The 12,691-nt window shown below is 37.9% G+C and overlaps 1 protein-coding gene across 8 annotated transcripts in view; it reads left to right on the forward strand.

Moving 5' to 3' along the window:
* LOC129923933 (zwei Ig domain protein zig-8-like) overlaps nt 1-12,691 on the forward strand; it is a 297,168-nt gene that overhangs the window by 139,161 nt on the left and 145,316 nt on the right. For all 8 annotated transcript variants that reach the window (XM_056017139.1, XM_056017129.1, XM_056017123.1 and 5 more), the window contains exon 2: nt 11,021-11,955. In XM_056017139.1, the coding sequence (XP_055873114.1) occupies nt 11,715-11,955 (241 nt within the window). In that variant the 5' untranslated portion in view covers nt 11,021-11,714. The remainder of the gene's footprint in view (nt 1-11,020; nt 11,956-12,691) is intronic.

Below are 12,691 nucleotides of genomic sequence, written 5' to 3' on the forward strand. Positions count from 1 at the left end.
CCAGCTTATGTCTTGAACTTATAGTCCAGCTTATGTCTTGAACTTATAGTCCAGCTTATGTCTTGAACTTATAGTCCAGCTTGTCTTGAACTTATAGTCCAGCTTATGTCTTGAACTTATACATAGTCCAGCTTATGTCTTGAACTTATAGTCCAGCTTCTGTCTTGAACTTATAGTCCAGCTTATGTCTTGAACTTATAGTCCAGCTTATGTCTTGAACTTGTAGACCAGCTTATGTCTTGAACTTATAGTCCAGCTTATGTCTTGAACTTGTAGACCAGCTTCTGTCTTAAACTTCTAAGAAACTAGCTAAGAAAAGAATTACTAGCTCGTTGACCACACAAAGAAAATATTGCTTTGTATTTTTTAAAATCTAATACTTATTAGTTCTTAAGAGAAAACCAATCGCTCTATACGTTGTATAAAGGAGTTTTTTTTTCTTTTATTATCGTTAAAAAATGTATTTTAATGTTTTTCATATTAGTTGACATGTTTCTTCGGAATTGAAGATTATTACATCGTGACCCCAAAAGTCTAGCTGGTGCGGGTTTTGGCGGCGGGCAGGATTTGAAGCATCGACCATTGAGACGACAGCACAGAGCGCAGATGAAAATTGTTTTCTTTAGGTTTTTAACCGAGATAGAAAAATTTTTTAAAGACTGAATGTCATTAGTGAGTGTGTCAAACCAAGACCTACTAGATCTAGAAGTAAGGCTTGTATTTCCACAAGTAAATCATCAGTAACAATTCATTAATTAAAAAGTAAAATCATTGTCAACCAATGCCTGCATTGATTCATTTGTTAGTGTCCAAAAAGTAAGGTCATTGTCACCCATTGTCTACATTTCGTTCTGTCCATCAGCTCTATCATTATACTTAGCATGAAAGGTAACCTCATCCATGTTGATCTCTCTCTCTCTGGGATATGCAAAGGTACGCCAAAGTCGGGCCAGTATTGCCTGACGTACCATTGGAATCGATTGTTGGCCATTAGTTGTCTGGAGTATTTCCTAGCTGTCACTTCTCTGCCTTTGGCTCTCTTTCTTTCAATGACCTACTCCCCCCCCTTACCGGTCAGTAAGAAGGAAATGGAACAAATTAGTGACCAAGCTGAAGTCTAGTTCTGTCATTCTTAAGTAGGTCAGTTCCTTAATTGATACGAGACCTAGTTCGGTGTTGATTATTTTAAAGTTTGAGGATTAGCGCCCAAGAAATTAAATTTCAATGAACGAACTCATATGTAAGCACTTTCATAGAGCACGTGTATTTTGTTTGATTACAGCGGCATTGGTGCAACTAGCTAGAAGTAATTGACTATACCATGTAGTTTAAGGGGCGGGATGGCTAAATGGTAGAGCGCTTGGCTTCCGAACCGAGGGGTCACGTGTTCGAATCTCGGTGAAAACTGGGATTTTTAATTTCGGGATTTTTAGGGTTCTCCTGAGTCCACCCCACTCTAATGTAGGGGAAAGTAAAGGCGTTTGTGCTGGCCATATGACACATTCGTTAAACGTTGGCCAAAGAAACAGATGACCTTTACAGATCGCAAGGTCTGAAAGGGAAACTTGACTTTTTTTCTTAATATGTAGATCTAGAAGTCTTGACTAAACCATGAATGAACCAACTATAAATCTTTTTTTTTTTTTTAATTTATGATTGATACACAAATACCTAAGTTTGATTGTTGCTAGAGCCATGTAAAAGTCTTAGTTATAGTGTAGCCTTGAATTAAGTCGAATAGACGACTTGGGGAAATCAATGATTGTGAATAACATCCTTTGAGTTAATATGAAGCCTAAAATACTATAAAAATTTGTGTTTATATATTCGTTAAAAACATGTTTTTTTTGTAGAATTGTTCATAAATTTGTTTTACGTATCATATTTAACAGCCACCTTTCCCCACATCCAATGTAACAATGTTTTTACCTTTACCTATCCCTTAGTCTGTTGGACCGTTGGGGCACCATGCAAGATCTGTCTACCACCTTTCTCCATTCTTTCTCTTTTTTGCCTTAAACAAAATATCTTTCAATGGCAGGGCCGTCCATTCTTTTATTTGACTTCCCATCGCTTTCTCTGTTTGCCTCTTCTTCTTTATCCTGGTACTGGTCTTTGCGAGCCCCGAAGATCGTGTAATATGGCCATAGATTTTAAACTTGCATTTTTTTACCATAGTTAACAGGTATCGTGGGGGATCACTATATTAACCCTGTCTCTAATCTCTTTGTTTGTGATGTGGTCTTTAAATGTGATACCTAGGATCCTTGAGTAGTAATGTTATGTTAGAAGTACAAATTGTTAGATACACAAATATTAAGGTACCTATCTTCATAAATCACGGACTCATCTCTTCACAAGGTCACTAATAATAAAGAGCTTACGTGCATTGGAAGCATTTAAGAAAACTATTGCAGCACTATAAATAGTGAAAAAGTTTGTTTCCAAATGTGTTCCCCACAAGCTAGAGGCGTATGTCTGGATCTTGGAATTATTTTGTTAGCTCTGTATCCTGCCAGTTTTATATTTCTGCTGAATGTTGAGACCACTGCTGTGGCAGCATCACATGACCGCTCTTGTTTAATTAGCATGTCCTTCCAACATCTGCTGGCTAATGGCGTCTTCTGGGTTACAATTTGACCGCTTTTTTTTTTTTAGTGCAGCTCGTTTTTAGTAAGATATAATGAGAGAGACATGTGCACGTGGAGAAACTCTGAGAGGGCTGCGTGTGGTTGATGTGGTAACTTGGTTGATCGCAGATGTGGTACTTTCAGACTTTTTTTTTAATTTGTTTTTGTCCTTTCAAGGTTGTCCTTCTAAAGGTTATTTCAAAGTTGTCATGCAAAAGTTGTCATTTTAAGATTGACATTTTAGGGTAGACATTTCAATGTTATCATGCCAAGGTTGTTATTTCAAAATTGTCATTAAAAAATTTGAAATTTGTTATTTCAAGGTTGTCATTCTAGGATTGTTATTTCAAAGTCGATATTTCTAGGTTGTCATTTAAAGTATTCTCAGTGTCCAAGAGTGCCATGGTGACCTACATTTCTTTTCTCTAGTCTTACTTTACTATCCATAATGCCAGGGACAGATAAATTAAAATTTACTATTTATTCTAATGACAAAAAAAAGTTACAATGTTGTTCATTATCTGCGCAAGGTCTAACAAAACTATTCCTATCAAGTATCAGATTAATGCAGTGTTTTAAATTACTGCCTTGCACTAACAGCGATATCATATTGAAACACATTGTTTGTTGTTAGCTTCAGGATTTAAACTGTAAACCCACAAACTCAAACTAAGCGCCCCATCTCTCAACCCCATGCTTTAATTATGACTTTCAGCCTGAACCGAAGAGCCACATATTCAAGAACCAACTGATAACAAAACTGCAGCAGAATTCAGATTTTTTAAATCTTAATGTAAATCTTAATGAATAAACTCTTATAATAATAATACTGGCAATGACTTCGATTCCGAAGATTAATGATGAGTGCAGTGTTTAATATGACTACCTTACACTAGTCCTATAATGTGAAACAGTTTATGTATCCAAAGAAATACTAAAAAGTTTTGCAATCATTTCAATATTAGATAGTCCAATAGATGATTCTGAATTGGGTCAAAGGACTTACAAACCTGCGTTCAATCTGTGACCTGCTTGACATATCCCATTCATCTCACGAGATATCTACGAACAAAATCAAATGAACACAGCCACTTTGATTTCATCCAGATCCTTTTGAATACTATGTAAAATAAAATGCTGTTGAGAAAGTTTCAAATGTCATTTACCTTGGTAGAAGACAACGCTAAATGTTCATTCGTTTTTAGTTGATGTTAAATTGTGCTATCTTAGATATTAAAATGCTATTGAGTCATTGGACAAGAATTTTTCCTGCATGCTTTAAATGTTTCTCTCAAGATATTTTCACATTTCAATGTCTCAACAAAAAGGAAATTGTATCGACTGTTTTTATTGCCGTTACTTGGGAGAACGTCATGCGTTATGTGCATTCTGTTCAACGGTATTCACTAGCTGTAAGATAAGAAATATTGTTTTAGATTGGAGAGAATAGTTATTGTCATCTACATCTTTAGAATACAGCTATAGAAAGGATTAGTACCAGTGAGATAGTGAGTCTAATACAATATAGGAAATTTAGAATAATTATTTAAGAAATTTGATTCAGTTTTCGAGAATTTTTTGACTCGGAAAATATAAATTTGGAAACTTTGAGTTGTGGATAGAATTTACATTTCTTTGTTAGGTTTGCTAGTAAGATGATTGTTAGGATTGTTTGTAAGATGATTGTTAGGTTTGTCTGTAAGATGATTGTTAGGTTTGTTTGTAAGATGATTGTTAGGATTGTTTGTAAGATGATTGTTAGGTTTGTTTGTAAGATGATTGTTAGGTTTGTTTGTAAGATGATTGTTAGGTTTGTTTGTAAGATGATTGTTAGGTTTGTTTGTAAGATGATTGTTAGGTTTGTTTGTAAGATGATTGTTAGGATTGTTTGTAAGATGATTGTTAGGTTTGTTTGTAAGATGATTGTTAGGTTTGTTTGTAAGATGATTGTTAGGTTTGTTTGTAAGATGATTGTTAGGATTGTTTGTAAGATGATTGTTAGGATTGTTTGTAAGATGATTGTTAGGTTTGTTTGTAAGATGATTGTTAGGTTTGTATGTAAGATGATTGTTAGGATTGTTTGTAAGATGATTGTTAGGATTGTTTGTAAGATTATTGTTAGGTTTGTTTGTAAGATTATTGTTAGGTTTGTTTGTAAGATGATTGTTAGGTTTGTTTGTAAGAATTGATCATTACGTTTGACACAATTCAACATCTTAGATTTAGGACGATACATCTATAAACATTATATGCTATAACCGATTTTGAAAAAGTCGGCGCAAAGGGAGGTAGAAATTTGCTCAAAATTCGCTCCATTCGCTCCGATGATCCCCCGTAACTCAAACTTAGTCAATTAATAAGTATATATACTTACACTATCCTTCATTATTTCTTTTTTTAACGTTTAAACTTCAAATAAACTAATAGTAACAGGCCAATAGTACCTGGATAAAAGTACCTGGCTAATAGTACCTGGCTAGTGTTTCCTTCTACTATTTGGTCCCCCCTCGTGCCATGAAGACAAAACTTTCTCTTGACTGATCGCGTGACTTTCATGATAGAGAGACGCCCTCGTGAAATTGGCACCTGAAACATTTCACTAACTCTGAACGTAAAAACACCTAGGCCGACGGCAAGTTACAATGTCAAAAAAAAATGGCTAGAAAGTCAATATTTACTAAGATCACATTCTGTAAGATTATTTGACTCCATTGTGTCTCGCACAGGTCAACAAAACACCACTCCACCATTTGTCATCTTGTCTCCGAGACTGCAATAACTTATTCATATCAGCTTCTCAGCTGTAATAAAGTATGAACTATAAGCGATAAACGAAGGTGTATGCTGTATAAAAGATCTGTTTGCCTGCAAGGTACAGACTTTTTTTTATATCGCTTGCAATAAACAATACGATAAACATCGCACTGTCTATTGTTTACCTGGTATGAGTCAGGTGTTGCAAAATATGTAGATCACAGCCAGGTCTCCACAGACACATACGACATCTTCCTGCTTTATTGTTTAAAGTGGTTTGAGTAAACACGGTTGGACTATGTTCATGAGACAGTTCTGTAATGAAATAGTCTTATACCGGATGATTTTTCCTCTAATGTGGTCACTGCTGAGAATTGCTAGAATCGTAAATTGCTCTTTCTTTATTTTCGGAATCATAGACATTCCCGTAGTAGTTGTTATTTTATTATTGCGGAAATGAATTAATCTTCAGTCTCTGGCACTGCCAGGGTTGAGCTTCGTTCCAAAGAAACAAAGTTCATTGTAGTCCTTCTATCAGTTTCCACTGAGAAATTTGTTGGTGATGTGGCAGGTCTGCAGCAGTACCGCCCTCTGGCAGGCAACGAGAATGTTCCTAGGAATGTAAAGGGCCTTGAAGGTGTCTGTGAGGTCAGTTGTTATTGTCCCCTCGGTTGATATAACAATGGGGTATATTGTTATTTTAGATAACTTCCATAAACGCTTAATCTCAAAGCATAGAATAATTAATATAATTATTATTATCATTATTATTAATAGTCTTCGTGAAAGCGCTCCGTCTTTCAGAAGCCATCTGCTTCCGGCTACTTTCCTCTATGCCCGTGAAGGCATAAGCCTCGGGATGCACATTTCTTGCAGCAGACAAAACGCAGAAAGTGTAAAGAAAACTTAAATAGACCCCCAACAGACATCGACTTTGTCCGCATAAGATGAGTGAAAATATGAAAGTCGCAACTGGGATTGGGAGTTCATGTGCAACATTGCACTTATCCTTAGTCTTCGGAATCCAAGACATTGCCATTTATTATTAGCACTTGTATTAGTATTATTTTATTAACGAAACTATGATCTAATATCATTTATGTGCCTCTGTTTGTAAAATGTTTTACATGTTACGGGCTCCTTCATAGTTGAAGATAGTTACTTCCTAGTCCAAACCTTCCTCAGGACGACGGGGGATGGGAGCGAGCAGGGATTCAATCCGGGACCATCGAAAAATTTGAACGACAGTCCAGCGCGCAAACCGCACGACTAGGCAGCCATCTGTGAGTGTAGAGATCGAGTTAAAGGGAAACGCGAAATGAAGACATCATTAAAACCGAGGCTTAATCCGTTCACATTATAAATCGCTTCTAAATGACCCTATAGCTAACCTTTATAATAACTCGGCTCTCTCTACCACAACTAAAGTTTGGGAGTCAGTGTAACCAAAGAACTCGGTTGGTCATTTAACCTTTTAGTCTATTTGTCAATTAGTCCTTGTCGCTTCTCATTCTCTTCCCGCCCCTTTTTCTGTCCTTGCGCTATCCTCTGTCTCGTTCCCAAGAATTCATCAAGATATTGTTGCGTCTCGGTCGTTGACGTAATATGAATGACCAGGCTCACATTTTGCTCTGGTGTGTTCAGTCAATACTCTTGTTGTGCTAGGCTCACGTGACATTCGGCCCTGGTGTTTGTGTACACGTCAATGTCGTCTGCTCCTGGAAACACTTGTAGAACTCGAGCAGGAAGTACCAGAATTAATCGTAATCTTTTCTTGGTCACTAGATAAGGAAATGACCTCTCACCTACCCTCCACCCCGCCTTTTCAGGCAATGAATGTTAAAACAATAGGCCAACTAACAGGACACTAAATTACAGTATGGCCGCCTTATCGTTCTTCTTTAACTTCGAGTGAATTGCTGATATATTAATTATTGCGCCTTCTGTTCATGCGATTACGCTCAAAACCGGTTAATCGGACCAGTCGCTTATTCGTGTCGGATCCAAAAGTATCGAAGCAATCCTATCATACAACTGAATCCGGTTAATTGGAGCAGTCGGTTAACTGGACCGAAACGATTGCGTCCCAATTTGATCAGATTTTTTTTAGTTAAGACGTTTTGGATGTTCCTCCAGAAATGACGTTTATGGCGTCATGGCCCCAACCTCCCGCGGAACGTCCGGGGATGACGGCGAGTGCGATTTGAATCTAGAGTCCCTGGACTACTGTTTTGTTTAAAGAGTTATTATTATAGGAATAGAGCTATAACGTTAATTTAGTAATACAAATATGTATAAATATTACTGATAACATTTTAAAAAAATGCAATAAAATCTTAAATAGTTGAGAAATATTTTTATTATTATTACTATTACCATTTTACTTTTCTTTCCTTAAATTCTTGAAGTTGTTCCGATAACTCGTTAATGTATACATTACTACCCTGACATCTTATTTTATTATCTATTTTATTCTATACACAGTCTCCTCCCCTTTTTACTGGAATTATGCATGATGTGTATGTGTGTGAATGCTCAGCTAGGCATCGTTTATATTAGAGCAGGGGTCTCAAACTCATTTCAGCATGTGGGCCACAGTGGAAAGTAACAACCATTCAGCGAGCCGCACCACAAAAAGCGAATGTTTTTTCATTAAATTTTACGAATACTACTGTCACTGCAGTTAAATGCTAAAATAAAGTTTTTATAATTATTAATTACATTTATTGTAGTTTATTACATGCACAGGCAGTTTAGTTTACTAAAATAAGTTGACGTTGTCTCTGTCACTTATTAAAAAGCAGAAACTGTAGTTCCCCACAAAACAACAACTATAATTTTTAGGCCTACTGCAGATGGCTCGTCACTCATGTGTCTGTCCACTCAGCTGAGAGCGTTTGGCAGAGACCAGACCATCGACGTTAGGCCTGTAGTGGCAAGCCGCAAGGTTGCTCTCAGATGCTTATCAGTCCGTCTTGATCGTAATGCTGTTTTGTTGATCATTCTGGAAAAAAACTGTTCGCAAACGTACGTACTCCCAAACATCGCTAGAATTCTAGCAGCTGCGCAGAATAAGTTTGGAAACTTCTCTCTGGGAAGAAACTGGTAGAAATCTGGAACACCAACATCAGCGCATTTTTGCTTCAGAAAAGTGTCACACTGCAGGTCCAGTAGTTACATCTGGACTTCCTCTGGAACGTTTTTCACGTCAACTGCGAACGGAGTGGCAACAAGGAAAAACTGTGATTCGATAGCAGTGAATTGCTGAAAGCGGTGTTCAAAATCTTCCAGTAGTCTGGAGAGGATGTATACGTAGTTTTTCAGGCGCTGTGGTTCAACCGTAATGCTCTGTAGAAAAGAGAAATGAGCCAGGTTTCCATCTGCCAGCTGAGTGGCCCAGAAAGTCAGCTTGCATCTGAATGATTTGATGCGGTCAAACATCACGGTAATCAGCTGCTTTGTGCCCTGTAGTTGTAAATTGAATGCATTGAGATGTTGCGTGATGTCAGTAAGAAAAGCAAGATCCGACAAAAACATTGGGTCACTAAGCTGAGGTATGTCTCCTACTTTCATTGCCATGAACAATGCCATTTTCCGTCTCAGTTCAAAAAATCTCTGCAACACTTTTCCAGGACTCAACCATCTGACTTCCGTATGATACAGCAACTCTCCGTATTCCGTTTCTAAATCAGCTAGAAATGACACAAACTATCTTTGACTGTGCACTTATCAAGTTCACCGTCTTCACGACAACATCCATCACGTTCTTCATTTGTAGACTTTTGCCACAGAGTGCTTCTTGGTGCAGAATGAAGTGTATGGCTGCAAAAGTTCCCGCCAAGATGAGCTGATTCCTTTTCTCTATCATTGATCCAACATCACCAACCTTCTCTGAACACATTGCTGGTGCACCGTCCGTAGCCACTGAAACAAGTTTTTTCCCACGGTAGCCCACTCCTGTCAATACAAGCTTCCAGTTCTTGAAACACATCGCGTCCATTCGTCGTTCCTTTCATGGGTAGTAAGTCCAATAGCTCTTCAACAATGTTAAAATTTTCGTCGACCCCACGAATGAATACGGCACAGTATGCGGTGTCTGTTACACCAGTAGACTCGTCTAGTGCAATGGAATATGCTAACAAAGTCTTTTGCAGCGGCAATCAGTTGCTGTTGAACATTTGTCGCTGACTCGGTGATCCTGCTTGCAACTGTGTTCGCAGACAAACTTATGCCTTCGAAGAGTTTCTTTTTCTCGGGGCAGATAATTTCACACTCCTGTAGCATACACTCTTTTACGAACTGGCCTTCAGTGAATGGTCGTGATGCCTTTGCTATCATCTCGCTAACAACAAAGCTTGCCTTCACAGAATCTTCGCTTGCAGTGGGCGGACACCTCATTTACTGATTTGTGCAGTTGTAAATCATTTCACGGCTTGTATGTGGTCATTGTAAATTGTATCTAATTTTTTTAATTCGCGGACGTGGCCGCGGGCCACACAAAATTGTTTCGCGGGCCACATGTGGCCCCGCGGGCCACGTGTTTGAGACCCCTGTATTAGAGTAACCCAATTGATAATTTTAAAAAGATTTTGCTTTTCATTATCTGCTAAATACAAACACTATATTATAACAAATATCTGTATTATCTTGTATTCTTTCGAAAGATAACATTTTCTTCTCTTTTCAGATAACATGAATTTTTAAAAATCGATTATAAGTTTAAAATATCATAAGTACTATGTATATCGTTCTAATTAATATGCATTCCTTTTCTCTTTTACCTGTTAATCATCACGTTCTGAAAAGTATATTATAAAGTATCGATGAGCAACACCGGGTACATCTTAGCTACTGCAAAACTTTTGGAAGAATAAAATAAAGACATTTTTCTACGTATCCAAAACTTCTGTCGGTGCCTGTTTAACGTCTGCATTCCTCACAGCTCTCCCTTCCTTTCCCTCCCCTCAAGCTGGGAGCCTAGTCACTACCACTAGTTTCACGTCGACTTTCCACACTGCTGTGATAATCTGTAGTCGACTTTTTTAATACCTCGTCACAGTGGGAGGAGGCAGCGAGGGGAGAGCACCCCCAAGTGTCAATCTGCACTGAAAGTCACTTTTAATTCCCCCTGATTTCAATTTCTGATATATTCAAGTGCGTTCTTGAGTATCAACCTTATAGAAATGTGTTTTTTCTCTTCTGCCTGAAATGTCACGCAGAGTTTCACTGTAGGGAAATTGTGTCTTCAATTCATGTATAACATTGTACTAGTAGAGGGGGGATCTTGAACTTGAAATTCTGTCTTCAAATCATGTATAACATTGTACTAGTAGAGGGGTCTTGAACTTGAAATTCTGTCTTCAATTCACGTATAACATTGTACTAGTAGAGTGGTCCTGGGCTTATTATACTTTGCTTTAATTAGTAGGGCCTAACTATCATTGTTAAATCTCCGCATCACACCTCTCTTCCTAAGAGAGATAATCAGTATATATTTTTTTAACCAAAGGGAAGACAACTTTTTAAAAGACGGGACCACTTCGAAAAGTCTGAAGAGATCTCTTACACAATTCTTTCTTTTTTTTCTTCTTACTTCTGTTCGCTCTTAAGAAAAGAATCTTTTTTGTCTTCCCCAGTGTGAAGACGTCAAGACTAAAGAGAGGCCAACATTGACGTCCACTTTTGTAACCGTTTCGTCTCTACCACTGGAAACCAGCAAGTTGGCCTAGACTGAAAAGACAACCCAGAAAGGAAAGAAAGAAAAAGGAGGAGATAATCCATACAGTGGGGGCAAATAGAATGAAAAAGTGAAAGCTAAAAATAAAAGAAAGAAAACTTGGAAAGAAATAATAAAAAAAAAAAAGGGGTTTTATTTCCACGTCTGTACCGGTGTGACTGTTTAATGAAGCTAGACCTAGCGGCAAGGGGAAGTCACTACCTATTAAATACCGTTTTGCTTTCGGATCATTTGCTCCCCTATTCACTCGGAGTGTTGCCGGTGTTTTGACCAATGCTACGGAATCTAAGCGTCGGACGTTGATGTGTCGACGAGTGTCTGTTGAGGGATTCTATGATTCCACGCGGTGTGTCTAGCGGATTGAATAACCTGGGGTTTTATTTTTTTGCTTCAGTCACAATAACGTTGTTTTCTTTTCTGGCACAGTGATATTTCTGGAGAGTGCTGTGTTCAACTCGCCCTAAGCAAAGTGGTTTTTTGTTTGTTTGTTTTTTGAGAGAGGAATCATTTTCTTTTGGATTTAGAATCTAGCAGTGAAACAGAGAGAGGGAAAAAAGTATATTCGATGTTCACTATGGGATTATGGAAGCAGCATGTCCTGCCACATCCAGTGTGGCGATCTTCTCGTCCTTGGCGGTGATTGCTTGTGTGCTCGCGGGGTGGTGGGGGCGTTCATTATGGAGTATACCAGCCCTGGTGGAATAGCTGTAGCCAAATTTTTAGCTGCCGTGACTTCGCTTGTCATCCTGGGCGTCGCGGTACTGGTGCCGCCCACAAAGGGCCAGCACCACGACGTGCGCCACGGCAGACATTATAACAGACACAGGATCCATGGTAAGTCAGTGTTCTTCTTATTATTTGTTTTATATCGTTTCCTTGTCTTCTTTTTTCCTATCATGTTTTGTTTATCTTATCTTTTAATCTCACGGCGAGTGCTGGTAGATCTATATGTTCTTTCTTTAGTGTGTTTCTCCTATCAATGTGAGTAAAGATTATCTTCAAAGTTTTTCTTTCTTTTTATTAATCAATAAATCAATATGTCTCTATATCTATCTATCTATCTATCTATCTATCTATCTATCTATCTATCTATCTATCTATCTATCTATCTATCTATCTCTATCTCTATCTCTCTATCTTTCTATCTATTTATCTCTCTCTCTCTCTCTCTCTCTCTTTCTATCTATCTATCTATCTATCTATCTATCTATCTATCTAACTATCTATCTATCTACCTAGCGATTCATCCATCCATTCATACATCCAATCATTCATCCATCTATATATTCGCTCACCCATCTATCTATTCATCAATTCATCCGTCCGTCCGTCAGTGCATCGGTTAGTCAGTCAGTCATTCTGTCTATGTATCACTGACAAAGTTTATGTCTTACTCCACAAATAACCTAAAGACCTTGCTCCACAAATAACCTAAAGACCTTGCTCCACAATGTACCTTAAGACCTTGCTCCACAAATAACCTAAAGACCTTGCTCCACAAATAATCTAAAGACCTTGCTCCACAAATAACCTAAAGACCTTGCTCCACAAATAACCTAAAGACCTTCCC

The sequence above is a fragment of the Biomphalaria glabrata genome, chromosome 1, assembly GCF_947242115.1.
Source record: "Biomphalaria glabrata chromosome 1, xgBioGlab47.1, whole genome shotgun sequence".
In the NCBI taxonomy this organism is placed as follows: Eukaryota; Metazoa; Mollusca; class Gastropoda; family Planorbidae; genus Biomphalaria; species Biomphalaria glabrata.